This window comes from Lagenorhynchus albirostris, chromosome 1 (genome assembly GCF_949774975.1).
Source record: "Lagenorhynchus albirostris chromosome 1, mLagAlb1.1, whole genome shotgun sequence".
In the NCBI taxonomy this organism is placed as follows: domain Eukaryota; kingdom Metazoa; phylum Chordata; class Mammalia; order Artiodactyla; family Delphinidae; genus Lagenorhynchus; species Lagenorhynchus albirostris.
Window position 1 is genome coordinate 142,953,256 of NC_083095.1, and position 27,951 is coordinate 142,981,206.

General features: G+C 49.3%; 1 protein-coding gene across 2 annotated transcripts; it reads right to left on the reverse strand.

Moving 5' to 3' along the window:
• Positions 1–218: 218 nt before the first annotated feature.
• On the reverse strand, positions 219–27,502 carry SYNM (synemin). Of its 2 annotated transcripts, XM_060155794.1 has the most exons (5): positions 26,608–27,502; positions 18,663–18,787; positions 8,934–9,004; positions 4,575–6,988; positions 219–3,656 (listed from the first exon to the last, which is right to left on the reverse strand). In XM_060155794.1, exons 1-5 carry the CDS (start codon positions 27,406–27,408, stop codon positions 3,318–3,320), a joined length of 3,750 nt encoding a protein of 1,249 aa, XP_060011777.1. In that variant the 5' UTR covers positions 27,409–27,502; the 3' UTR covers positions 219–3,317. The 2 variants fall into 2 exon arrangements, with proteins under 2 accessions (XP_060011777.1, XP_060011769.1); XM_060155786.1 differs by having other exon boundaries at positions 219–6,988.
• Between the last annotated feature and the right edge of the window lie 449 nt (positions 27,503–27,951).

The window sequence follows — 27,951 nt, forward strand, 5'->3', positions numbered from 1 at the left end:
CTAAGAGCCCACGCTAGGTTTTTGAAAAAACAAAATGTAAATTATGATGTTATTTCTTCCTCTATTTCTTGTAGGATAGTATTTTGGAATCACAGAAACTAAAACACTTTTTAAAACATTTAGCCACCACCCTGAGAAAGAATGAATTTAGGAATGTTCCATCAAATGTCTCCCATCTATTAAATGTTTTAACTTCCAAATGAAAGGAAGAGTCTAGCTATTCATGTTTTGGTTTATTTTGTTTTTGTACAACGCTACAAACAGGTAAGAGTATCTACTCCTTTGTCTCAAACTAGCGCACTTTTTTCAAGCTCCTAAGAGATGGGCATGATTAGCCATTCCAGTTTGCACTTAAGGTTAGTAATGAACCATCATGGTGTGCTCAGGACTGTTCTCATTTTAGCACTGAAAGTCCCATGTCCCAGGAGACCCCTCCATTCAAGGCCAAACGGGATGGTTGGTCACACTACTGTCACTAGCCTTCCAGGATGTCATTCTTACCACAAACTGTCCAGTCTATTTAAATACAAGCCAGTGGTTTATGCTCTGTCTGCCATGCTTTCTAGTTCTGTGCTAACAATATCGAGTTCTAATTCAGGTGAGGAATTAAAGAACTGGGACTTTTCACATATATTCTCCCCAGTGATTCTGTGCCACCATAAAAAAACATGCAAATAAACACATATATGCTTTAATTAGAATTTAAATAAAAACCACAAAAAAACCTACTGGAAAACATTCATTCTCTTTAGGAACAATGTGGGATTTTTTCTTAGATTTTTATTTTTATACATTCTTATGACATATCCCTTCATAGGTGGTTAGCAAGATCAGCTTTTCAGATGATTCCATTCTAAATATACATTTTAAACAAACAATATCAAAACAGCCAGTGGGAAGGTGAAAAACATTCCATTAATACCGTTTTGTCTACACAAAAATAAATGTGAAAAGACTGGTTGTGTCCTTACCCTGTCCCACCACACAGTTGACTACTATTGTCTCCAGAGTGACTGGTTTTAAAGGACATGGAGCTGTGGCTGGCATGACCTGTCACAGGGTCAAGGGCACACCCTGCTCCTGGGTGTTCCAGAGACTTAGTAACCAACAACAGCTCATGACTCCATATTGGTAAATACTCTTGTCAGGATACTTCTTAAAGATATGCATTCCAACATGGAGATAAAAATTAAGATCTAAGACATTTATTTTCCAATGGAGGTCGGTCATGACTTTAATAAACCTATTCACATTAGCCCTCATTTCCAAGGTCACAAGCTAGGAGAGTGACATTAAACTAAGCCTACTTAGACACACATAACAGACCCCCGCCATCATCAGTCTGTCTTGCCATCAAACAGTAGGCTGTCACCTTGACCGAATTCTCACCAATAAATAACTTATACAAATCATTACCAATTACAACTAACATAAAATCAACTCATCTTTTTATTAGAAACAAGAAGTCTTCACTGGCAAAGCCGTCACCACCATACCAGTTTCTGACAATCACTAGTGCATTTGGCAGATAACAAAGGTTTACACTTGCAATTCAAATCAACTTTCTTTCTATACCCGCTTCACGGTGTTTTAAAAATAGATCACCCTGAAAGCTGTGCTGCATTGATCCTCTACTTCTTGATTAGGAAAACGCACTCTCCCTAAACTACTTGTTGTAGCCATTCCTGGCAGCTCAAGAGATATGCGTTGTGGAGGTCTGAGGGCCATCAGTAAAACCTAGAGGGAAGACCCTCAAATTCCATTACCAGCCCCCATCATCATGTCCTACCTGAGGATGACAAAGTTAGGGGCAGTACAGTTTCGACAGCATTAAGTGAAAGAAACTAGTTTGGATTACAATACTGTGCTCCTAGAGATACTATCTTTATGTGAGGCTACACCTTTAAAGAAGGAAGCTTTAAAAACAATACCTTTATGTAAAATAAAATAAATCCAACAGAACACACCCATTCTAGTATCTTAAACTCAGTGGTGTATATCTACAGGGCCACACTCTGTGGCCCAGAAGAGTAGGGCCTCTGCCTTCCTCCAGGGCCCTTCCTGGGTGCTTCAGGGCTGGGCAGCGGGAGAGGCACCCAGTTCCCTCCCCAAAACACCTTATTCTATTTAATGTATTATTTGTTTCCCCTGGACAAAACACCGCCACTGTCATGATTTCTGTCAAAAGTGCAAAAACCTCCATGAGGTTGATTGCCGTTTTTCCATCTCTAACTCTTTGCGCTCAGAAAGGCCTCCAGCCCCATCATCAGTGGGTTGGAAAGGGCTTCTTTGGGAGGCACAGCCCACCTGGGCTTTCAACTTTACTGTGCATGACCATGCCACAAGTCCAGCTACAGTCTGCGCATCAACGTTCTTTTTACTGTCTTCAGGGTCTACCTCCCACCAGTAAAATTAAATGTTTAGAGGCTAAAGTGCAGAAAAGCTCAAGTATACCTTGGTAAGAGCTGGCTACTCCAGAACTTAGGTTATAACAAAAAAGAATATTTAGACTGTGCACTAAACCACCTAGTATTGCAAAAAATTGGTACTGTAAGCCATTCCCAATAATCATCCCCCCAGCCGCTGTCCCTGCCTGGACGCAGTGCAGCGTGTTCCAGGAACTTATGCAAACATAGCTAGTGTGTTGATCTGATATACTGCACGAGGCTGGAGCTGTCCTCTCCATAAATAAAATACTATATTATTTAAATTTCTGCACATAGAAAGCAATTCATTCAAGTTTTTAAATGAATTTAACTCTATGACAAATAACTTTTTCCTAAGATGAAGTCATTTAGCTTTTTTTAAAATCTGCTTATTTCCTATGATTTCTTTTTGAAAAGACTTTGGAAAGAGAAAAATGTATTCATTTTTCCCTTAAAATGTTAGTTTACTATTTAATGTTAGCACATGCAAATAAGATTTACTCTTAAATATATTACTTTAATCTCATTACCATTTAGGCATCTTACCTAGATATAGTTTCAAACAGATGTGAGGCATTTCTGTGACCTGGTGCAAGAATGGTAGAGTAGAAAGAAAACTCCAGAACAAGGAACTTTTAAGACTAAAAAGATAAAAAATATTTTTGTCAAAGTTCCAACTCAATAAAATTCCAAAGCCTTTTAAGGCATGAATTAGTTTGAAATCTTTACAGATTATCAAGTAAATTGACATTGCCTGGAGCACTCTTTAAAGAAAGTAAAAAAGGGGGGAGGTTTTAATAAAGAGTGAGCCTCCCTCCCCTAAAGGAAGTAAAGGCCTTTGTGTGTCAGTATGTTACCCAATAAGATGGCATTTAAAACAAAATATGTTTATCAAAACCAGTGTCCCTCATTCTCCTCCTCCTGATTGTCTAGATAGAGGAGGGCTACCTTCTTTTCATCCGAAATCACCGACCTTTGGTCTACCATCCTCTGCAGCTGCACCATCTTATCAAACTCGGCCTGCTCCTTGCCCTTTTCCCCGGGGGCCTGGTGTTTGTCCCCCGCAGAGCCCTGAAAGCTCACGCCAGCTGCCAGGTCATTCCTACTGCTGGCATCTCTCCAAGCATCACGGTCAGACACACTATAAGCTTCTGCTTCTGTCCCTGCGGGGAAGAGGACTGTGGCCTCTCGGGTCCAGCGGGGGGTCGTCTCTATGTTACTCACGTCCATCTGAAAGGTAAACGAAGTTTCTTTGGGCCCCAGGGCAACATGCCTTAGTGTTCTGCCACTGTCTTCGACCTCGCCTACCTCAGGGGAGTCCACCGAACCAGCAAGTGCCAATGTTTTGGAAATGGGTCCGTGGAAGACAACGTGGGCAGAGGTGTTGGTTTCTGCAGGACCCAGCTGGATATGCCTAAAGGATCTGCTCACATCTGATGTCGCTTCCGCCCCTGAGGTGTCTACTGAACTAGCCTCCTGAGGCAATTCAGAAACGGCCCTTTGGAAGGTGCTCTTTTCAGTCATCAGGATTTTCCTACCCACAGCGTAACTATGGGTGGCCTGGGTCACATCTGCCAAGTCCTCTCTGTGGGCTTTGCTTTCTGAGTCACTAAATTTCAAGGGTGGGGGAACTATCTGCTCGGTGCCTTGATGCCTCTGAGGCACGGTCTTGATGTGCCTGATGGATGTGCCATTCCCTGACCACACTTCCGTGTGCACAGAAGCTTCTCTGACACCCAACTCCATTCTGTCTGAAAGGGGGGCTGTGAGCTGGATCTGCTCACTGAACCCCTCCCTGAGGCCTAACGGAAGGTGCTTCACAGAAGTCTGGGTACCCACTGACTCTTCTGAAAAATAATCACCAACCTTCCCTGCCTCAGAAGCGGGAGCCTGAAAAGTAATTTCCCTCTTAGAATGAAATTGTTGGGAGCCAAATGGGCTGTGCCTCCCCGATCTGTCAGGATCTGTGGAAACCTCTGCCAGGCCAGGCTCTTCTGAGTCCCCTGCCCCCGGACAGGGTGAGTCAGGCCCTGGGAAGAAGACTTCTTTGGACAATTGACTTTGATCGGGACCCAACGTAAGATGCCTTGCGGACAAGCTGGCTTCCGCCGAGCTTGCCGCCCAACTCAGGTCACCTTCCCCACTTACCTCCACCACCTGGGCGGCGGATCCTTCAGGTGAGACTTGCTCAGCCCTCCAAGTTCCAGGGGGCACTATTTGAACGTGCCTCACAGACTGACTGACGTCCTCCAGCACGTGTGACTGGGCAAAGCCCCTTGGGCTGGTGACTTCCACGGTGGCCAACACGGGGCCCTGGGAAGTGACCAGCTCCGTGCGGGAAGAGGCCCGGCCGGCGTCGGCCTCCTCACCAGAGGGTCTGTACAGCTCCTGGGTGGCCCAGCGCTTGAAGCCGCGGCTAGCAGCCGGCGCCTCCATTCTGGCCTCCCCATCTGGGCTGCCAGGGGCCGGGCTGTGCCGCCTAGCCAGGTCGTGTCGTACCACCGACTCCACGGCCTTCTCGATCTCCCCTGCTTCATCCCTGCTCAGCTCCTCCAGGTCTAACTGATCGGCATCCACCGTCTGCGAGAGGTTGACTTCGGCCACTAAGGTCACAGCCCCGCCACCCGCGGTCTGGACTTTCTTTACATCAACGGAACCACCCCTGGCCCCGCCCTGACCCTCTCTGGTGAAGGTGGACAGCTCTTCCTTCATGCGCTCCGGAAGGCTCTCCTCCAGTTGCTCAATCACTTCCACCAGCTGGTGCCTGGGCTCCTTGAAGCCTCCCTTAATGGATGTGTGGAATTCATGTGGTATTTTAATTTCCTTTTCAATGACTATGGGTTCAGCATGAAATTCACCACTTCTCGCTTGTCCTTTCCAGTGAGTAGAACCCATGTCCCCCTCCAGAGATGCTTCTGGAACATCCAGTGGCTTCACAACCTTCTCTCCCAATGCATCGTCCCTCTCCATTCTTCTCCGAGACCCTGGCACAATTTCATCTTGCCAGGAGTACCTGATGGTGGATTCCTCTTCGATGTGGATCTGCCCATACACAGGGCCTTCATCTCTCTCATGGCCACCAGGGTATTCGTCCGGAGTCGACACCAAATAACTCTGCTCTCCCTCCAAGTCACCTGCCTCCGTCACTTCTTCAAAGTGAGTTATGTTCTCTTGGGGCTGCCTGGTCTTTTGACCTTCATTCCCTGAGCACGTGATATCTGTTTCTCCGTAAACTTCCTCCTCAACAACAAGCCCCTTGGAGCCCGGAGACACGTCATCGACCTCCTCCACTTCGAATGGTGTAGAAAACTCATCCGCCTTCTCACCACTGACATAGCTCACGGGCTCTTCGATGATCTCCACGTTGACGACCTTTGCTCTCCCCTCTCTCCCCTTCAGACCAAGACTGATTATATCTCCGATCAAATGCTCAGCTGATTTTCCTTTCAGCTTCACCTCCTTAGCATCCTTGCTTAACAGGTAGTCCAGGCCAGCTTCATCTGAAATGTCGACCTCTTCAGTCAGTTTTGACTCCACGACTATCTCAGTCTTTGTTTTCCTGTCACCGGGAAGCTCTTTCCTGTCCACGTAAGTGACTTTTGTGTCTGGAAAAGAATCAGCAGATGCTTCTGTCTCGGGAGAGTGGGTAAACTGCTTCAGGATACTGGAAACGATGTTCTCAGCTATGGTTTCGGTCGTGGAATTACCTTTCAGAGAGCCTGCAGTGTCACTGGTGCCCAGCCTGAGCCCCGCCTCTCTCGTTTCTACCCCTCTACGTGTTCCATCACCAGCATCCTTCTTTAGGGGTGTCTGGAGACCTTGGGGGGCCGCCTCTGCTGTGCTGTCCTGGGATACTTCTAGACTGATCGGTATCTCTCTCTCCCTCACGCTTTTCTCCTTCAGTGACTCCTCTTTTGCCTTTTCCTTCATTTGCTGGCTTTCTCTCTGTCTTGCTTCTTTATCTAACTTTGTAAGTTCTTCCCACCTTAAGTTTCTCTCCTCTGAAGCCTTCTCTTTAGAATCAAACATTTTCTCTTCTCGCTTTGTTTGCATGGTTCCCGGTCTGTTTCTCTCCTGCTCCCTTGTGGCTTTAGCTTCCATTTTCTTTCCCAAAATGACGGTCCTCTCATTCGACCAAGTGCTCTCGGGAGCACCTGCCACCACATTGTCCCGGCGTTCTTGGTAGGACTCTTGGGCAACGGCGGACTCTTTGGCTAAACTAGTGGGGGGACCCTTTATACCTTCGGTTCTTGGTCTATCAGGGAATGTTTTGACTTGAGCTTCAGTATTTCTTAAAAGACCAGGGGTTGGAGAGAAATGTCTGAAGTTGGTTTGACTGCTGGCAGTTTTTTCATAAGAGTTCTCCTGCCGGGCAGTGACAAAGGAAGAGTATCTGGAGCCCAGGAAGTCTCTTCTGGCAGCGCTTCTAACAGCCGTCTGAGAACGTGGCACCAGGCTGTGACTGAAGCTCGCCGAATGTGCTTTCTGCCTTGGAAACAGATTTCTTTCGTTTTCCCTCTGTAATACTGAGGTGGTATATTGATAGGGCTTGTTTCTGAATTCTGTAGGAATTGAACAGTGCATTAAAATGACAGTCATCATTACCTTTTTTCATCTGAAAAGCATCACCACAGATCAAATCCCATCCCATCATAACATACACTATTACCACAGGAGGGTCATTATAAATGAGATATTTTCAACCCCCAAATTATTTTTTTCTGGTAGTTTAAAGAAACCTATGACAATAAAATATAGCCCTACGAATGCTTCCACACAACACTTTTCTCCAATTACTGATCTTAAAATATTCATGCATCTTAAATATATCAAACGTGTGATCGTAAAGCATGGCACATGTGCCAGAGACGTTAGGGGCGCTATTTATGTGGCAGAAATTTCACAATTTGGAATCCTTCATTTCACTTTGTTGAGATAACTTTATTTTACTGATTAGCAGAGAAGAGCTTCATAATTACTACAGAGTACATAAATACTAAACACTGAATGGCATAACCCCTCCACCTTTTACTATGCTCTTATTTTTCATTGATTTCCATGTTGGGCCAACAAATATTGAAGAATTTGACTTTTTTTTTTAATTCCTGATTTCTTCTATTTTTATACTTTTTTTTTTTTTAATACAAACATTTCATTGGAAAAGGTGCCAAAGCAGGAAGCCAACCAACCACCAATACTACAATCTGTCTTAATGTCATGGTCCTGGGATTGGGAGGCGGGCTTCCTGCTTTGCTCTGGACCATCCGCAGACATGCCACCCTGGGTACCTGCTCTTAGGGGTGGCAGCTGGTGGCAGGAATGTGGCCGGGCCAGGAGCATCATCCACCCTGCAGGCACCCCTTTGTGCCCACCCACACCCATCTGCTGAGCTGGCTTCTCGCCCCCTGGGTCTCCCCCATGGCAGCCAACCAACCTTACTCTCAAATTCAAAAGCAAACTTGCTGGACACTAAGACCAAATTCCTTCCAGTCACAGATGACTGGAACCAAAATTATTCTGAACGCAGTGACCTGTCAATCTGTGAAGTGTCTAATAGGAATGTTGTTTTTGAAAATAAAGATGGGGAGTGTTATTTTTTTTTAAAACTACCACCTATCCAGATTGACTGTTATAATCACATTCTCCTGACAGCACTAACCAGTACACACATGTAATCCCAATGTACCATGATTTTGAGCATGGCAACACTCATGGAGCCTGAAACTACACAGAGTAAGGTGTATACAGAACATACTGCACATAATGTAATCTGCCCTTGCTTAGCCAGAAAGCTTTTTAAGGTTTTACAGGACTGAGAAAACTTTTAAAAAAAAAAGTTATCCTACAGGTTCTCCGGGTCTTTCTGATGAACATTAACTCTCTAATGTCAGTTCAGCTACAGGAAATACAGGCTTTGTGCTGCAGCTTTTGGCCCGAACAGAGGCTGACTTCAGGGCACTAGGTGACACTGATGCTCACACCACCCTGAGCTGCCCAGGCAAACCTAGGCTGGTGGAAACAGTGTAATCCTTCCCACCTCTCCCGTCGGTGGGGTCACGAGTTCCAGTGTTGATTGCCTGCTGTACAAAGTAATACCTCCCTAGGTTTGGGTTAAGGCTGTAAGTCTTTGGTCTGTAAAGGGTGTTCCCTCCACAGGGTGTGATGAATAAATCCATGTCCACCTCTCATCCTTCACACTTCCCAGCTTTCCATCAGCCCTCTCCTCCCTCACCACGCTGGGTAGGAAGCACCCTCAAACACTGGCTAGATGAACAAATGAGTTAATGAAGCCCTTTCCCACACAATTTCATTTGCATTATTATTGAAACTATGGCCCATTAAATAAAATCTATTTGATACTTGAGAGGGACAAATGACAGGTATCTGAAAGCTCTTATCTAACCCCAACTCTTCCAGATAAATGATGCTTTACTCTTTATCCATGGAATGAACCTGCTCAGATAGACAGCATCTTAACGTTAAATGATAAGCTTTCCTCATATTTACCTTGTGGTACATTTTCAATGAGCTCAGTCAAGATCTGTATCTCCGGATTACTTTCTCCTTCCAGTAAGGCTCTGTAAAAATTATTTTTAAAAAACTCATTAGGAAATAAAAGACAAGAAGTGCCTCTGTTAGCTGTCGATCTGGTCAATGATACACTGTCACAGTGTCATGTGTCTGCAGATGCTGCACTACTGCGATGCAAGTCCACCCCAGCAGACCTGGCTGGAGAGAGCGTCTCTCAGCTAAATGAACAAAATGAGGGGGCCAGGGCTTCAGAAGGACTGGGGAGCCAAGGCCTTCTAGAAAACCCTTCCAAACCCAGGGCATGGAGGAGGGAAGAGACAGAGGGATGTGGGCCCAGGAAGGGAGGTCGGGGGTCTGGCTTCCCTGGGAAGCAAGGAAGGGCCCATGCCTGGCAGGTCACCCTGGGCTACAGGGACCCAAAACAATTACTACTACCCCACTGGTGTCTCTCTGGAGTCACAGGTCAGGGGCTGACTAAGGGCAGAATAAGGACTGACATTTGTTTGTAAATAAGGCAGCCAGACTGCATCTGCAGTTTTCATACTGGGTTCCACGGGGACATCTTAGAGATGAAAAAAGAGGAGAGATGGAAAGGGCAGGCGTAAGAGGAGAAGGAAGAGCTGCAGACCACCCCCCTCCACCACCATGGCCCCCAGGGGTCGCATTCCAGGCGGCATCTAGTTATCTCCTCTGATTAAATGGCAAAATGCACTGGACTAGGTGGTTTCTTTGGCCATGTCTAGCTCCCAAAGTGTAAAACTCTAGAGTCTTCATTAAGTTGTTATTCACGTCTATGACTCAGAGCCCTGAGGAGAGAGCAGAGGTCAGGCCCCATAGCCCCAGCACACCGCAGTGGGTCAGTGCGGGATGTCCATCGCTTGGAGACCCTAGGACATGGGCTGCTGCGGGCACACCAGTTGTTCAGTTGCTAGGGCAATGTGTGAGGTCACTAACGTCAGTTCCAAGAAATATACTGCATATGGCAAAGGGCAAGCAGAAGCGGGGTCCACTTGGAAATGCTGATCTGACCACTGAGAGCCAGGCAGCCAAAGAGGGAAGGGACGCCGGAGCCGGTGGGGACTCCCGGATCAGGCAGACCAGGGCCAAGTTCTATTTCCACTGATTCAAATGCAGTGATTCCCACAAATGCGAGAACCCTGTGGGCAGGTGGAAGAGAGCAAGGAGGCCCCCCTGAGGAAAAAGCAAAGACAAGGATGAGAGGGATTCCAGTCCAGGTGTGCACAGGAGGGTTCTCCTGGAAGCTGCGACTGCAGTGTGCATGTGTGGACGCAGGAAGCTGAGGGGCCGCGTCCAGAGCCCTGCCCTCCATGCCAGGCGAGAGCCAGGAAACAGGACACCAGCCCATTAATCCCACACCTCATGACCAAGCACGTTCGGTTCCAGGAACACAAATAGCTTCCACTGCCGAGAAAATCCCGAGGTCTGTATAGAATAAAAGGAACACGTTCAAGGTAAAAGTCAGCCTGTGAGGGTCTGCGCCCCAGGATGACAGTAGCAGGAAAGGTAGCATCCTACAGCTAAGGGTCCACGGCGGGCTACTGAGAAGCCAAGTCCTATTTCAGATCTTCTCTCTGCCTGCTTGGGAGGAAGGCTCAGGTACCACAGGGCTCCCACGCTAGCTGCCCAAGGCAGGACAGAAAGTGCTTGCAGGGCATCCAGGTCAGCAGAGAACTGATGACTGGGGAGGTGGGGGCGGGGGGGGCGGTCAGGATAAAGAAGATCCCCTTGGGGGAAAAATCTCTTCCCTCTCCCCTCAAAGGGGAATGGTTTTGCTTCTCTTTCAGGGAAAATCCAAACCACCACCAAACTTTTACTGAGCTCAGGACCCTGAGTCAGGAGGGGGCACCAGACCCCGAGGGGTGACACAGCACTAATGCTCCTGTGCCCAAGGCCTTCACCAACCCTAAGACTGAGCACCAAGCAGGCTCTAACCCTCCCCTCTATCTCACCAAGTCCTCCTGGCAACCCCACACTGGGCTGACGATGGGCATCCCGGCCCTACAGGTGAGCAGACTGGAGTGCAGGCCTGCACTCCTCAGCGAGAGAAAGGGAGCCCAGGCCTGGGCACTCAGCCGCCCTGCAGGCTGCCTGGGCCTCCCTGCGGGGCCCGAGATGGTGCCATTTCACATACATTTTAGAACAAATCCTGCAGACAGACCCTCCAGACCATATTAATGAAAGCAGATCCAACATCTCTTGATGATTTCAACCAAAATGTCCCTACAGGGAAGAGCAGCAGCTCCCACTAGGGAAGCACTCAGGTCCACAGTGACTCCTCCTCCCAACGGCTGATCCAACAGGCAGGAGCCACCTTCTCGACCTGGGTGCCCAGCAAAGGGCCTCACAGGCATGCTGGGACACTGGTCCCTGAATCCATGCCTTTACGAACCCTCCACCCCCACCCCCGCAATGACACACGACAACCCGTCTCCACCAGCACAGCTCACAAGACTAGGTGGCAGAGGCATAAACAAAGCGCCTGGGGCAAGGCCAAAAAGGGTCAATTCCCTCAAAAGCTCTCAAAGGAAGGTTTTTAAGGAACAGACTCATACAACTTGAAGGAGCAGGTCAAGCAGTCTCTGGGGATTTGGGGAGCGGTGGAAGAGAACTGCCTGGGACCCACCGTGCCAGTGAGAAATGCCAACCGCCTGAATCACGGGCTATAAGTGAACATCTCACACAGGCCCACGGGTTGGCAGCCTCTCGAAAAGCAGGAAAACAAGCAGACATGTGCTGGAAAACCAGGTCCCTGGCCTCATTAAGGCCGCCGAGGCAAGCCCACAGGTTGGAAGGGAGCTCTAATGCGGCCCCTGGCTGGGTGCCAGGCCCTAACAGACCACCCACAGGCCAGCCAGCAGCGGGGCTCCCGTCTGGGATAGATCATCCTGATGGCAGCTCAGGGCACATCTGCTGCGGCTCCACACAGTGGGCACAAGGCGGCCGCCCTGCACGCCTACCAGAAACAGGGACAAGCGTCAGGGAGGAGGCAGAGTCGGAGGATGTTTCCAGAAGCAACGCCAGTGGGGGAGCCTGCCTGGTCCTGGGTGGAGAGATGTTTCACGTGGTGCTTCCTGGCAAAACGCAGGCTCTTGGAGGAAAAGGGGGAGGGGCTGGGAGAAGGAGCTTCTCTGGGCCCCAGCTCCAGAGAGGACAGGGGACCGACCGCCTGTCACTCTAGACTGGGGACTGGAGTGGGAAGGAAGGAGAAAGGGGCAGAAGTCCATCCACAGGACCAGCATCACCATCTGGTTTGGAAAGGGTCTGTCCTAAGCACAGGCATATGAAAGACAACAAGGAGGCAGTGGTGCCAGGCAGCCTCTGGTCATTTCCTCTGTGCTCAGGATGAAATCACATAAGGAAAGCCCATTTGTCAATTCCAGAGACAGAAAAAAAAAGACTGACATAAAGAATAAGATTACTAATAAAGCAGAAAGAGGAAGCACAGGGAGTGGTTAACAGAGAAACCTCCAGAATCAGGTTGCCTGGATTCAAATCCTGCCACTTCCTAGTCCTGTGACCTTGGGTAAGCCACTCAAACCCTCTGTGGCTCAGTTTCCCCATTTCTGAAACAGGGAGCACTCACAGGTTTGCGGTGGTAATTAATAAAGTGATTGGAAATTTCTTGCAACAATGGCTGTTCAAGAATATGTGCTCGATAAGTATCAGCCATCATCATCATCACCTACATCATCATCTATTGACCTCAGAAGAAAGGTGATTTTCCATTAACCAAAGCAGTTCAAGAAGGGAAGAGATTCTGGATTACCTAAAGTCGTGGTTAACTGAGGGCTAATTCATTTACGCAATGATGTGGGTAAGGCTAACAACCAAATGTATCCTTCGATCCTAATTTTCTATCCTTAAAACTACAAGATTTTATTAACTTCAAATTTTTCACCTAATAACCAGGTAAGTCTCAGTGTTAACATATTTTTACAGGTTTTCCTGAAAATAGGATTCAACTTTAAAGAAAACAAAATGGGGACTTCCCTGGTGGTGCAGTGGTTAAGAATCCACCTGCCAATGCAGGGGACACGGGTTCCAGCCCTGGTCCGGGAAGATCCCACATGCCGCGGAGCAACTAAGCCCGTGCGCCACAACTACTGAGCCTGCGCTCTACAGCCTGCGAGCCACAACTACTGAAGCCCACATGCCTAGAGCCCGCGCTTCAAAACAAGAGAAGCCACTGCAATGAGAAGCCCGCGCACTGCAACGAAGAGTAGCCCCCGCTTGCCGCAACTAGAGAAAGCTTGCGCGCAGCAACAAAGACCCAATGCAGCCAAAAATAAATTAATTTTTAATAAATGTATTTCTCCAATAACTTGAGAACTTCCCAAGAAATGTTCTCCTTTGAAGAGACACATAAAAAGGTACAGGTGATCTTAAAAACAATGGAGCAACCAGAAACATCATTAAAATGATGAAATTAGCAATGTTAAGCGTTATCTGTACTGCTTCATTAGCAGTCTAAACCTAGAGACTGAATATTCTCAGTTAAAACCCGCCACCTCTGCCCACTGCCATCAGAAAGAGGAAAGGGGGGCTCTGCACGTCCTCCCCCCAGCAGAGACATACAAAGAAACTAACCTTTTAAAAGGACTTTGCCATAAAGTCCCCAGACAGGAAACCTTTGCACTACATTTTCGTATCTGGCCAGGCAAGACTCCCTTTAGTGTTTTCTGTCTGAGAAATCCTTTGGCCCTGCTTTCCATTTTTCCAGGTAACACTCAGAATTGTTATATTCTCCACCCCCAAAACATAAAAAAACAAAGCCTCTTTTTAAATTTTGATGGAGATTTCATCATCTGTCCCCCAGATAAGAAATCCAGGATGGGCCCCTTCTTACCCTCAGTTTTGTGGTTTCTGGACTCAGTTTATTCCTGGGTTATTTTTGCATTTTTTTGTTTCAATTTTGACTATCTTTTTTTTTCCAGTATATTTTCTAACAGCTTACTCCTGATGATTGTGTTCTGTTCTCTTTTTTTTTGGGGGGGGGGATGGGGGCAGGAGTGCTCTATTTATTTTTTAACTGTGTTTCTACAAGTTCTCAATCGATGGCTTTTGGGCCTGATCTTTATGTCAGCAGTGGAGGGGTTTGGGACATGGTGCGTTCTGAATACTGTAAGTTTCACCATCTTCAGATTATACACTAAGTCTGAATAAGCCCACTGAGCCCTCTCCACCTGCTTTGTGGAAAGGGCTCAGTGTAGGGTGATCTAGTTTACAAGAGTGTGTGCCCAGCAGCACATCTGCCCACGTTCCTACCCAGAAACCTCCTGCTCCCAGCCCCTCCATCACTGCCCCCACCAGCCCTGAGCAGAGGCTCCCTCGGGTACCTACCTACGTATGTCAGGTCCCGAATCTCCGACCACCACATGCACCTCCCGAGGCCTCCGCCCCCACCCACAGACACACATACCCATTCCACTCCAGGCCCAGACCCTCCTGCACTCCACCTGCCAGCAGCTGGCTCCCCTCTCCTCAGCTTTGGCCCTGGGACCGCCCCATCTCAGTGGCCTGGCAATGGAGGCCCCTGCAATCTGCCTCCTTCCAGGCCTCTGCTGATTCATCTTGCATTCTCCTTCCTCCACTTATTTTCTTATCCTGACTTGTGCACCTGGAGCTCCTTTCTGACACCTTTCTGCCAGTCCAATTCCTATTCCCCACTTTCCCTGCCCCTTCAAGGCCCAACTCAAATCCCACATCCCTTGAAAATCTCTCTTAATTACCTCGGCCTGAAGCTCTCCATTCCTTCTCCTAACCATCTTTATCAAACTCTGTTCATTGGCAGTAAACCATGTACAGTATTTCCTTGGATACTGTTATGTTAACATCTTGTTTGACTTTTCACCTAACCATACTTCTCCCTCCCTCCTCCCATGCCACCCCCCACTTCCCACCTCCCCCCTCTTCTATGTCTGTTCAAATCTCTGCCATCCTTCAAGACCCTGATCAATCTCATCTCCCTCTAGAAAACTTCTCTGATTCTCACAACTCCCTTCTGATTCCAGAAAACCTGCACTTGTGTGTCTTGGGGGACAAGTCTTGTCTCCTATGGTGTAGGAGGCTGCCTCGGTCCGCGCAGCCTTATCCACAGCACACGATCCTCAGCACATGGCTGCACGCTTCTGAGCCCCTCTGAGCAGGCGTCACACCCTGCGTGCTGAGCATCTCCAGAGCAGCCTGAGAGCACAGACCCCACCCAGCTCACAAAACACGGCTTCACGGGTGTGTCTCTCAGCCACCCAACATACATGGCTCTCAATGACAGCCCCCAAAACCAAGCTACCCAGGGACTCCCGAATCCTCGGCATTGCCACAGATGCCACGCCAGGTCAGTCCCCAGATCCTCACTCGGGCTGCCCCCTCTGCCTGGAAAGCCCTTCCCACATGGTCTCTCGGGCTGCCCACTCTGCCCTTCCTGCAAGACTTGGCACTGCCTCTTCCAGGAAGCCTGCTCTGCACACTCCATCACCCCCCACAGCACCAGCACCCCACTCAGCCTGCCTATCCTTTGTCTTGTCCTCTAGGTGCTGTGAGACAGGCTTAGAGCGTTCTGGATGCCTGTGGGCTGCTCTGCGAACAGTAGTGTGCACACAAATCACCTGGGGTCTTGTGACAAGGCAACTTTGATCAGCAGGTCTGGGGTGGGCCCAAGGTTTCCCACAAGTCTGAGATGCCTAGTGATGCCGACACTATGGGTCTGCAGGCCCCTGTGAGCAAGGCCCTGGACCAGTGTTTCTCTTCCCTGGATGCATCTGACAATCATCCTCGGAGCTTTAGCACTACCATGCCTGGGCCCACCCTGTGCCAATCTAATGGGAATATCTAAACTGGGTCCAGGAGCCGATGCCTCATCAGCTTCTCCCGGTGATGCCCACGTGCAGATGCAGCTGAGAACCACGCCCTGCCCTGTTTCCGAGAATCTCCCCTTTCATCACTCAGCCCCTCGTATAACAAGCACTCACACGCCAGGAAAAACCTCGAGATGACATATCAGGCGGATAAGCATCTCCAGCCCCACATGACACCACTGGAGACAGGCAGACAAGAGCGAGCACAACTGTGCCAGCCTGTCTTCTCCCACACTTCCCCCTTCTCTCAGCATCCTCAGCGCCAGTCCAGCCCCACAGCTTCTGCCCATCATCACCTGCAATGTGGGAGCAAAGGGCTCATTCTCACATTCACCTGCCAGGCCAGGCGCCACGGTCTCCCTGGCCACCAACTGGCCAACTTAGGTTTGGTGAAATCCACCAGTCCTAGACTCTGAGGTTTCCTTTGTTTTAATTTTATTATTTTTTTAAATTATATATTTACATATAAACTGTAAGTCTATCCCTATAAATTATGAGTTGCACCATTTTATTATTACCTTAACGTTTCTTCTTTAAGGTTACCGGAAAGGGCTAAATATCTGGGTTTGGAAGGGCTCATGATACTTGAGACCTGGCCTCAGCACAGCCCACAGAGTCCAGCCGTGCTGCGATGTGCTTTCAGCTTTCCAGAGCCACAGCCCTTCTCTTCCATGTGCGGTGTGTGAGCAGTGGCTCACACATCTCACACGTCTGTCTGAGCAGTGCTAGAGGAGTGGCCCGAAACTTCGGGGAAACACCACCTCAGCCATGGCGGGCGAAGCAATGCCTGCCGCAGCACTGGCCACCTCAGCCCCTCTGGACAGGGCTGGTGAGCAGTCACACTGCACAGGACCCTGGAACGTGGTCCCCACGGAGCTGACTGTCCCTGCCGCCCTCAGAGAGGCAGGGTGTGGGAAGAAGGTCAACTTCCCAGAGATGGAAGGGCGAGGTTTGTAAAGATCAAATGGGCGCTTGTGAAGAGGAATTTTCATACCTGGCCTCAGAATTTGGGCAGCAGCACAAAGTACTGAAAGAATCACGTAAGACATGACAAGGGTTTACCTTCAGGACACTTATCAGTGATAAAAAGTGCCAGGCTTTTGGCTGATACAAAGAAACATATTCTACCACCTCTTTGTCTTTTAGACCTGCGGGCATCTCCCAGACTCAATCCTAAGCACTGGAGGGCAGGGGGGCGGCAGCAGTTCTAACCACAGAGGCTGGGGTCTGGAGCTGGGCAGCACCGGGCACATGCAGGCCCCTGGGCTGGGCTCCCCATTTTCCCCACGCAAACTTGGACTTCAGGAAGGCACACAGTGAAATCAATCACTCTTTTCCCAAAAAGGACTGATGCTTCCTAATCTCCTAGGAGACGGCCAAGTCAATCCCCAAATGGGTTAAAGAAACGCCCGGCCACAGACAGGAGTAAACTCTGTCCCTGCTGACATGAGTGAAAAAGGCTCGCAACCAAGAGAAAAGCTAGAAAAAGCTAAGCCTTGAGGAAAGCTAAGCTGGTAGGGTTATGAACACCTACCAGAGAGGTAAGGCCCCAGCCTCTCAGGCAAGATGCCCACCTGTGCCCTCTGACTTTTCATGACAGAGAACTGGGGGCAGGACAAAGCGAGGAAGGAAAGGGCTCAAAATCCCAGAGAGATGAGGCATAAAATCAAAGTCTCCTGACTCCGACCCAGAGAACTTTTACAAAAAGAAAACAGGAAGATCCACCTGCCTCTGTAGAGAAAAGACCTCACCTGACACCAGGTGTCGCCTAACAGGGGCACAGATGCGGGTTTTCTAGGCTGACCCAGCATCCGCTCTAGAACGATGCCTGGTTTGGGGTACTTCCCACCCGAATCTCAGTCCATGTGACTCATGGGAAGCTAACCCCTTTCAAGCACTTTGTTCCCCCAGCCAAGGATGGGCACATGACCCAGCAGAGCCAGAGCAGGTCCAGGAGTCCTACTAGGATGGTGGGAAAGAGCCCCCTCCTCTGACCACAGGATTGGAGGTTGCAAGGACAAAAGCCTGGAGCTGCTTGGGGCCCCTCCTGCCACTGTGGGGGCAGAGCAAGGAAGGAGGGGCCCAGAGCAGGCAGGGACAGCCCGCCAACAACCCCATCCGGGCACCGGATGAACCTACCACGCCCAAAACTAAGGACTTTTTCAGTTATATGAGTAATAAATGCCTTTTTTGACTTGAGCCAGTCTGAGAAGGACTTCTGCCACTTGCAAGTGAAAAAAATTCTAATGCTTCCTTCCCCCAAATAAAGCCCGATTGTTTTGAAGTTTTCCTTATTAGTAAAGCTCAGCTTATCTCACTCAGCATTTGTTTCAGTACCCTACCAAATTAATTTTGCAATTGTTCACCCCATGAGATTTCCAAGAAGATTGTGGAGATGGATCTTGGGAAAGACAGGCTGGCAAGTGCCTCCTCTCCCCTGCCCCCATGCCCTGACCAGCATCCCTTCTGCAGGACTCAGGCTGCATAGCTCCCAGAGCAGGGACCCAGCAAGGCCCCCTCAGCTTGGCCCTAGGACCATCCCTCAATTCAGCCAGGGGCTCCGCCAAGGGCTGCCATGCTCGGTGGGTAAGGCACAGGCCCTCAGCATCCTGGACCCCTGCTTCCAGGCCCCTTCCCTCACCTGCAAAAGGGATGTGTGGTGTCCACCACCAGAGGGTGACTATGGGCAGTGAGCAGCTGCGAAGGACTTAGCACTGCGTCTGGCAGGCAGTAAGCGCTCAGTAACACAAAGCCACAGCCACTCCACGGAGGCTGCAGGGACTTTCACACTGCCAGCTCCAGCTTGGTGGACTCAGCGCAGCATCCTTACCTATAGGTTGCCACCTCCAGACTGAGGCCAGTCTTCACCTGCACGAGCTCCTGATAGTCCCGTAGCCGGTCAGCCATGGCCAAGGTAAGGGCTGCCTTCTCATCCTCCAGGCAGGCGATCTCTCTCTAAGGAGAACAGAAGGTTTTGGGATCAGAGGACTGGAGCTTTGCTGGGTTGAACTTAAGGTACCAAGAGCTCAGGACACAAGAAGAGATGAAAAACCTCCAAGTTTATTAAAAATGCAGTCATTGCAAGGATGATTTTTATTTATTTTTTAAATAATTTTTTTTATTTTTGGCTGTGTTGGGTCTCTGTTGCTGCACGCAGGCTTTCTCTAGTTGCGGTGAGCGGGGGCTACTCTTCGTTGCTGTGCGTGAGCTTCTCATTGTGGTGGCTTCTCTTGTCGCGGAACAAGGGCTCTCGGTGCGTGGGGTTCAGTAGTTGTGGCTCGCGGGCTCTAGAACTCAGGCTCAGTAGTTGTGGCACACGGGCCTAGTTGCTCCGTGGCATGTGGGATCTTCCCAGACCAGGGCTCGCACCCGTGTCCCCTGCATTGGCAGGCATATTCTTAACCACTGCACCACCAGGGAAGTCCCAAGGATGATTTTTAAATACTATATTTCTCCCACCTGGAAGGTTTCTTTTTTTTTTTAATCAGCGCATAAGGAAGATGTGGCTAGGACACAGGCTTCTCTGTTCATTCTCCCTAATAATAATGAATGTTTGTAAAGCATCTCTACAGCTCAGACATCAGTCAGCTTAGGGAAGTCAATACATGACACTAGTGAAGTAAGATGCTATTTAAAATAAGCCAAGACTAGGGACTTCTCTGGTGGTCCAGAGGTAAAGAATCCACCTTACAATGCAGGGGATGCGTGTTCTATCCCTGGTCAGGGAACTAAGATCCCACATGCCGCGGGGCAACTAAGCCCATGCACCACAACTACTGAGCTCGCGAGTCTCAACTAGAGAGCTTTCATGCCACAAACCACAGAGGCCACACACTCTGGAACCCGCGTACCACAACTACAGAGCCCACACGCCCTGGAGTCTGCGTGCCACAACTATAGAGAGAAAATACGCATGCCACAACTAGAGATAAGCCCGCATGCCCCAACGAAAGATCCCGCATGCCTCAATGAAAATCCCACATGCTGCAACTAAGACCCAACGCAGCCAAAAATAAATTTAAAAAATAAATAAATAATAAATAAATCTGTTTAAAATAAAGAGAAGTTTAAAATAAATAAATAAATAAAATAAGGCTAGAAAGCAGGGATTTTACTATATTTAAAACAGAAGTTACTCAGATCTGAAACAGAATTTCCCCCATACTCATGATACAAAGTTCTTTGTTTCACCTAGAAAAGCCACTTTAAAATCATCTGGGAAGAAAAGTTATGTTAATGTGACAAGAATATATTCTGGGCATAAATGTCAAAGGCCAGACCTGGATATAAACTTTCATGACTGTTCTCGTGTAGTTTAATAAGTGCTCCCTGGGCACGTGTTCACGTCGCCCCCATAGCAATTCCACTCCCTCCTGGTTAATTGCATCTGTCCATGTCCCCCGCCCTGGCTGGGAGACACTGCAAGGCACAGTCTATCACTGCCTCATGCATCCCCCCAGCCCCTGCCTCTAGAAAAATGCCCTTCACATGCAAGTCACACAGCACGCAACCGGTGAACTAGATTTAAAATGAAATGATCAATATAATATTACCCTCCTCAAAATGTACTGTTTTCTTTTTTTTTAATAAATGTTTTTATTTATTTATTTATTTTTGACTGCATTGGGTCTTTGTTGCTGCACACGGGCTTTCTCTAGTTGCAGTGAGCGGGGACTACTCTTTCGTCGTGGTGGGCATGCTTCTCATTGCGGTGGCTTCTCTTGTTGCAGAACACGGGCTCTAGGCATGCAGGCTTTAGTAGTTGTGGCACAAGGGCTCATCAGTTATGGTTCACAGGCTCTAGAGCACAGCCTCAGTAGTTGTGGCACACGGGCCTAGTTGCTCTGTGGCAATGTGGGATCTAACCAGACCAGGGATTGAACCCATGTCCCCTGCATTGGCAGGCAGATTCTTAACCACCACGCCACCAGGGAAGTCCCCAAAATGTACTATTTTCAATCGACAATATATTTAATAAACACAATGGTTTCATTTGTACTATTTTACAGTTTTTCCCTACTCTGCATTACAGTTTTATAAAACATTTTATAGTTATGCTGGGGAATAATTAACTGAACAAATTTTTAAACTTTGAATAAGTCCATATACTTTAACTTTTGGTTTGCAATGGAACGTAGCATTATTTCTGAATACAATTAACAGGATACATTTTTAGACATTCATCTTTGTGGAATTTAAAAATTATAAGACAACGGGAGAAGGAATCTATTTTCATTTCTCATGTAATCCCTCCACCAAAGGCACCTGGCAATATGCTGGCGGCCCAAAGTAAATAGGTAATGTTTATGAAACTAAGGAATGACTGTAACTAAGATCCCACACTGGATTTACCATCTAAAAAGATGCATGAATGATCAGCATGTAAATAATTCTGCTTCTCATAGCAGTTCTATATATCTAAGCTAATAATTGTTGTTAGGTTATTTTTGTCTATATAAAGTATGCTAAAAACAAAAACTGAAGCCACTTAGCTTTTAAAGCAAAGGAGTAAATTTAAAAACCGCTAGCCAGTATCCCAGGGTGGGTAAATGTAAACACCCTCCAAAACTGGCATTATAAATAGATAAAGAGGTTCATCAAAGCAGACCATTGGCCAGTCTTGATTTAAGTGACAGTTGCCAGAATCTAGTCACAACATTCACACATTCTATAGTTAAGTCTCAGTGTTAAAAGCCTATGTTCCCCCATCTTAGAGGGAGTATAAACTCAGGTACAAGGTTACAGTATAAAATGTTCTGTAAACATATGACTCCTTCCTACTACAGGAAATTCTACCTAAATATTAAAAGCTGACAATGTGTAGTAATGCCTTCTTCAAAAAAAAGTTTGATTGCTGTTAAAATGCTTAGAAAAAAAAAATCAAACCCATTCAATTCTCTAACTACAAGCCTCCTAAGCAGGTCAAGATCTCCCAGCCATGCCAAGGAGGTAACACGAAGATTCTCTCCCTCCTGGGGGTGCAGAACATTTCTGCACCCCGCAAAATAAGAGGAGGAAAATCAAACTGTTTAAGTTAAAATAAGTGCAGTTCCAACCACATTCCCTCGTGAGTCAACTCTTCCTAAACGGTCAAAGGAAAATTCGTTGACTTCTGGAAGCAGGAATGTAAGAATTATTGGCTCCCAACAGTCTTCACAGAAATTGTAACAGATCCTGCTGGTTGAATAAAGCTTCAGACTTGGCCTCCACTTCTCCAGAAGTTTTCAAACCGTGGGCCAAGCCAAGGCACTGGAGCCTGAGACACAGCAGCTAATTCTAACCCAAGCAGGAGCAGTTTTGCCAAACGTTAGAGCTGGGGAGAAAGGTCACCTTTCTAGTTGCTATTTAGAGAACATTTGGGCAGCATCACAACTGATGATGAAATGTAGGCTACACCAGGGAAAGCCTGCTGCCCTCATTGTCCAAAGAATTCACTTTCTCTTAACCAAACTTGAGCAGCTCCTTGCTGAGCAAGTCATCCAGACACAACAGGAAGAGCTTGCAAGTGTCACGGTCATGCACTGAGAATCTTGAACATTAGAGAGCTCGAGGGAATTTAAATTCTGTGATAACCTCATTTAGATGCAAAAACTAGATGTGTTAATAACAAGCATTGACTGGATGCTAACTAAGTGTTTATAGCTCTGGCCCATACAACACCGTGAACTCCAGACCCATCATTTTATGTTACAAGACCAGGTGGGTATCTCAGAGGCATTTCAAACTGAAATCTGCTCTCCCACCCAAGCCTGCCTTCCTGCACCAAACCCCTTCCTCCAGCTGCTCAGGCCCCAGGCCCTGGAGCGGACTTGATTTCTCCCTCTCTCCCACCACATCCAATCCATCCACAAACCCCGTGGGCTTCAACTTCAGGGTAGATTCCTGCCTCTGCCCTTCGCTGCTGTCCCTGGCCCAAGCCTCCAGCACCTACTGCCTTGACGGTGGCAAGTGTCTCCTAAAGAGGTCTCCCTACTCCCAACAGGTGCCCCACACAGTCTATGTGTATCACAGCAGCCAGGGAGATCCCATGAAAACTCGGGTCATCACCCGCTTCTGCGCAGAGCCCTCCAGCGACTTCCCACATGCTCAGAGCCGAAGCCCAGGTCCTGTAGAGGCCATCTTCGCCCCCTCGCCCCAGCCACGCCCGCTCCTGAACACTGAACTGTTTCCACCTCCAGACCTGTGCAGTCAAGGACTTTCTCTGTTTTGTTTCCATTATGCTCCCTGCTGTACCCCCAGCACTTAAGAGGCAAACTTGGCACACCAAGTACTCAATGAATGAACTGAATGGGGATGCACCCTGTGGGCCATTTTCATTACCCCTAGTTCACGGGTGGGGAAACGGAAACACAAACAGTGGCAGAGCCACAATTCAGACCCAGGTAGGGCAGCTAAACCAGCTCCATTCCAGTCGAAAGAAAGTTCTCATTCAGTCATGTCTTGGGAGCGTGGAAGCTGGCCACAGGCAGCCTCGAGGCTAAGAGTGCACTTTCACAAGCCAAAATCTCAATGTTTATGGGCCAAGGCTGGTGTAAATCACAAACATCTTACAGTTTTGTCTGAAGCCCCTTTCTGCAGACTGGGAGACAGGGTATATTAATTAGGCTTCAAGTGATCTGAACTACATATAAAATGCTGGGAACTTGGACGTCAGTTCAGCAAACTCTTCTCTGGCAAATCTGAGGTGAGGGGCCTCCCAGAGAGGTCTAAGGCATGTAGGCCATCTGGGAAGGCCCAGTTTTCCCAGAAAGAGAGTCCCAGTGAGCATCTTTCCCCCTCAAGCTGCAGTGCCAGCCCAGAGCCTGGGCACTATGTGGGTGCTCCTGCCTCCAGATGAGGGAGAGGGGTTCCCATTAAAACCATATGGCACACGTTAAAAAGTAAATGAGGGCTTCCCTGGTGGCGCAGTGGTTGAGAGTCCGCCTGCCGATGCAGGGGACATGGGTTCGTGCCCCGGTCCGGGAAGATCCCTTATGCCGCAGAGCGGCTGGGCCCGTGAGCCGTGGCCGCTGAGTCTGCGCGTCCGGAGCCTGTGCTCCGCGGCAGGAGAGGCCACAACAGTGAGAGGCCCGCATACCGCAAAAAAAAAAAGTAAATGAAAGACTTAACACTAAAAGTATTCTGACAACAGCCAGCTGGGTCTGAAAGCATTTTAGGACTGTAGATTAACAGGCACCTCTGTGCTATCCCTTAGGAAGAACACTGATCATTGTTCTATGAAAGCAAACTGAATACTGGTTTAAAGTTCATCTTTAATAGAACAGATAGAAGAGAGGGGATATTGCCCAGTGGTTAGTTGCTCAGGCAATGCAGCATGAATCAAACCCAGGCTTAGCTACTTACTAACTAGGTGACCTATGGACCTCAGTTTCATCATCTGTAAGATGGGGTAAATATTAGTATCCACCTTCTAAGACTGACGTGAGGACTGAGAGTGAATACACATGTGATGGGCTTGGTACCTCTGGTACCTGCCACACAAAAAGCTCTTGATAAAGGCTAACTCTTAGTAATGAAACTTTTATTACAGTAAATTAGTTAAATCAGGTTTTATGATATTTTCAGTCTCCCCAGGCTAAGCTTCTATAGAATTTGAAAACATCAGAGGCTTGGGGTTAAATCATCAATATTTATTCTTTAACAAAATAGCTAGCATTTTTACACTTCTTAAAAAAAAATACTAACGCTTGGTAGTGAGTCTTTTGGAATGCAACTTGAAATATGGTTGCTTTAAGATAACTGGTGAAAGATTCAGGCCATGGATAAGGAAACATTCAGTATAATGAAACAGCTACAAATTGGAACTGAAAAATATCCAAGTCCTTATAGACATTTTCCTTACTCTTTACTTTTAGGGGAAAGAAGCAAATTCCAATAGGAGAGATATCACTGGACAGGAGGGTGGGATCCTAGTTCTGGGGCAGGTGTGACCCCAGGGAAAGGCCCTGGAGTCCCTGTGTCAAATAAGGTGATTTTGAATGGCACTTCAGGTCCCCACCTGTCCTGGAATCAGAGGAACTCTGCTTTTATCTGTTTCATATCTGGCGGTGCACTTAAGAGTTAACTGGGGGGGGAAAGGGTTCTGCTGCTAAAAAAGAACACTGAAACCAGAGCTTCCAGGTCCAAAATGAGCCAAGTGAGCTATGACTGCAAACGAATGGTGGGGATTTAGCCCACAAAACACGCCTCAAAGAAGCCTTTTCCAAACCTGCTTGCACAGCAGGGACCCTTGAGGTGGTAGCAGGGGTTCCCTACAAAGGGGTTCAGTGGGCAGTGAGTTTGGCAGGCGCTTCTCTTTGGTTAAAAGCTCTGTGAAAGCTTCCATTAAAGACACTCTTTAACTTTCACTCAACACAGAGCATGGGGCCCCATGGAACTGGCCACCATCGTTGCAAAGAGAAGCGCTCTGGAGTCTAGAGTAAGCTCCGGAAATCAGCACATACTTCACCAGCCCCTGCCCTTGTCCCACCTACAACCCCAGCAGAAGGCTTTTGAAAATTATGAGGCAGAGACCAAACAAAACCTAAGATCCAAAAGATTAAATTCCAAACAACTTTGTACTGTATTGCTTTATATGATTTCCCATCCAGACTCTAGTTCTTTGAAGAGTGAAGCCCCAGTACAGTGCTAAGGACCAGGGGTAGTCAACAGATAACTGCTGATTATTTGTGGATACCTGTGAGGTCACCACAAGCCTCTATGCCACGACTGCCACGTTTCCTTTACTTCTAATTTTATAAAAAGGCACAAAATCATCACTCCAACACAAATTTTTAACTTGAAGCTACAAACTGTCCTAAGATGACAGTTTAAGGATTTGGGAATACTTCCAATTCTGGTCCAGACTGGGCAGGACCAGGGCTAACCCTGGGACTGGGCTAGGTGTACAGACAATAAATCCAGCCACAGGTGTCACCGTGTCAGTGTCAGGAGTCTGAGCTCTGCTTCTCTGAAATAGGAACTGTTTATATTACCTGTACTTGTAATAACATCCTGCGATAGGGACCTGCGTTACCACAGCTTTTACACAACCCAGAGATCGGACATCAGCTTGTACTGTGAGAAAAACATCTCTGATCTTAATGCTCTTTTCTGCATTAAGATTACTGCCCCTCCTAAGAACAAATGAGGCAGTGGCCCAGGGAGCCACCACCAGCAGCTTCCAACTGGGAAATCAACCTGGCAAAATAAAAACCGATTTGTAAAACAAGTTAAGTTTTGCCCAGGGGAGCCCTAGTGCCAGCGGGGCTGCCATTCTGAACGGCTCACGATAAACACTTGGCCATTGCCTAGAAACCTCCCAACACTGAGACTTGTCTGAGAAGGAAGGAGCTGTCACCTCTGGAAGTCACTTCTGGGGCTTCTTGGTTGACTTTTAAGTGAACTCGGTCTTCGAAGCACAGGAAACTGAAAGAGAACCTAGAGCTTGACGGGGTCATTTGTCAGGATGCACCCAGTCATGCCAAGGGCCAAAGAAATTGACAACCAAATAGGAGGGCAGGGACGAGTCTATCCAGCGGGACCTGCCACTTGGCACGCGCCCACTGAGTCGAAGGGCCGGGGTGGCGAGATGCCGGGACCCTGAGGCCCCACTGCAGAGCAGGGCGGTCCCTTCGGTGCCTGGGTCCCCACCGGCACTCTCTGGGCCGGCCCCGCACGTGGGCGACGTCGCGCCTGCCATGAACGAGCCGTGGTCCGGGGAGCCCCACCGCTCCCCCGCGGCCCCCACCCGCAGGGCGCGCGGGCCTGGGCTGGGGGCTTCCCAGCGCACTGACCTGCCGCTCCTCTGCCTGCAGCTCGTACGCCTCGCGCACCCGCAGCAGCTCATCCTCCAGCAGCGCCCGCAGCTGCTCCAACTCGAGCACCTCACGCCGCAGCGCCTCCGCCTCCTGCGCGCACAGCCGCGTCTCCTCCTCGGCCTCGCGCCGGCTATCCTGGCCGCGCCGCAGCGCCTCCTCCAGCTCGCGCACCTCGTCCTCGTACAGCTGCACGGTCTCCCGCCACGACTCGGCCACAAGCAGCGCGTAGCCGTTGTGGACCTCCCGCATGCGCGGCGGGGGCGCGGGGGCGCGGGCGCGGTAGCGCAGGGTCAGGCCGGCGGCGCGCGCGCGCAGCTCCCGCACGTCGCGTTCGTGGGCCTCGTCTAGGCCGCGGCGCTCGGCCTGAAGCCGGCCCAGCAACGCCTCGAGGGCGGCGCGCGCGCCCAACTCCTCCTGCAGCTCCCGCCGCTGCGCGTCCAGCTCGGCGTTCAGGCGGCCGCGGGCTGCGCGTGCCTCCCCGCCCAGCAGCTGTAGGTCCCGCAGCTCGCGCCGCAGCGCGTCGCGCTCGCCCTCGGCCAGCGCTGTGGCCCAGCTCAGTTCGTCTAGCTGCTGCCGCAGGCTGCGCGCCTCCTTGGCGAAGCGGGCTTGCGCCTCGGCCCACAGGCCCTCGTACCCTTGCCGGCCGCGCAGCTCCTCCTCCAGGAGCAGGTTTTCGCGCTCCAGCTCCCGTACCCGGCCCACGTAGTCGTACAGTCGGGCGTTGAGCTCCTGCAGCTCGGCCTTCTCGGAGCCCGTTTGCAGCCGCCAGGACAGCATCTTGATGGTGTACGGGTCTCTCCCAGCCGGCCAGTACCCTCCTACCCTGGTCTTGTCCCCTCTGCTGTGCTGCTCCCGCCGCACCGCTACTCCGGAGGCCCGCAGACTGGGGCGGGAGCTGGCGAGAGGCTGCACTTAACAGGCCTGGAGGGCGGGAATGGGCGCGGGCCACGGCCTCCAGCCAATCAGAGCGCGGCCCGGCGCGGCCACTGTGGCCGGACAGCGCTCCCTGCCGGAATGACAGTGGCGCCGCGCGGCTGTCCAGCCCAAGCCGTGGGCGGTCGTGAGTCCTCGTCGCCGGCTGTCGGATAACGGCGGGCAGGACTCGCAGAAAGAATGCCGAGGAAGACTCCCCGTTACTGTCCTTCTCCCATTCACCCAGGTGCACATCGTCACCTGGCCGTTGCTTATCAGGCCACACAGCTTCTGTGATGTCAGCACCCAGACCTGTATGGAAGTCCCATCAGTACGAAAGTCTCTCGGACCGCACTGGGGCATCCATCGGGTACTGTAGAGCGGCTCACGGTTGCCTGGACTCAGCCT

Coding starts and splice junctions, on each gene's coding strand:
- SYNM (XM_060155786.1), bottom strand. CDS start 27,408: ATGCTGTCCTGGCGGCTGCAAACGGGCTCCGAGAAGGCCGAGCTGCAG. Junction 9,005..18,662: donor CTGGAGGTGGCAACCTATAG/GTAAGGATGCTG, acceptor TAATTTTTACAG/AGCCTTACTGGAAGGAGAAA. Junction 6,989..8,933: donor CATTGAAAATGTACCACAAG/GTAAATATGAGG, acceptor CAATTCCTACAG/AATTCAGAAACAAGCCCTAT.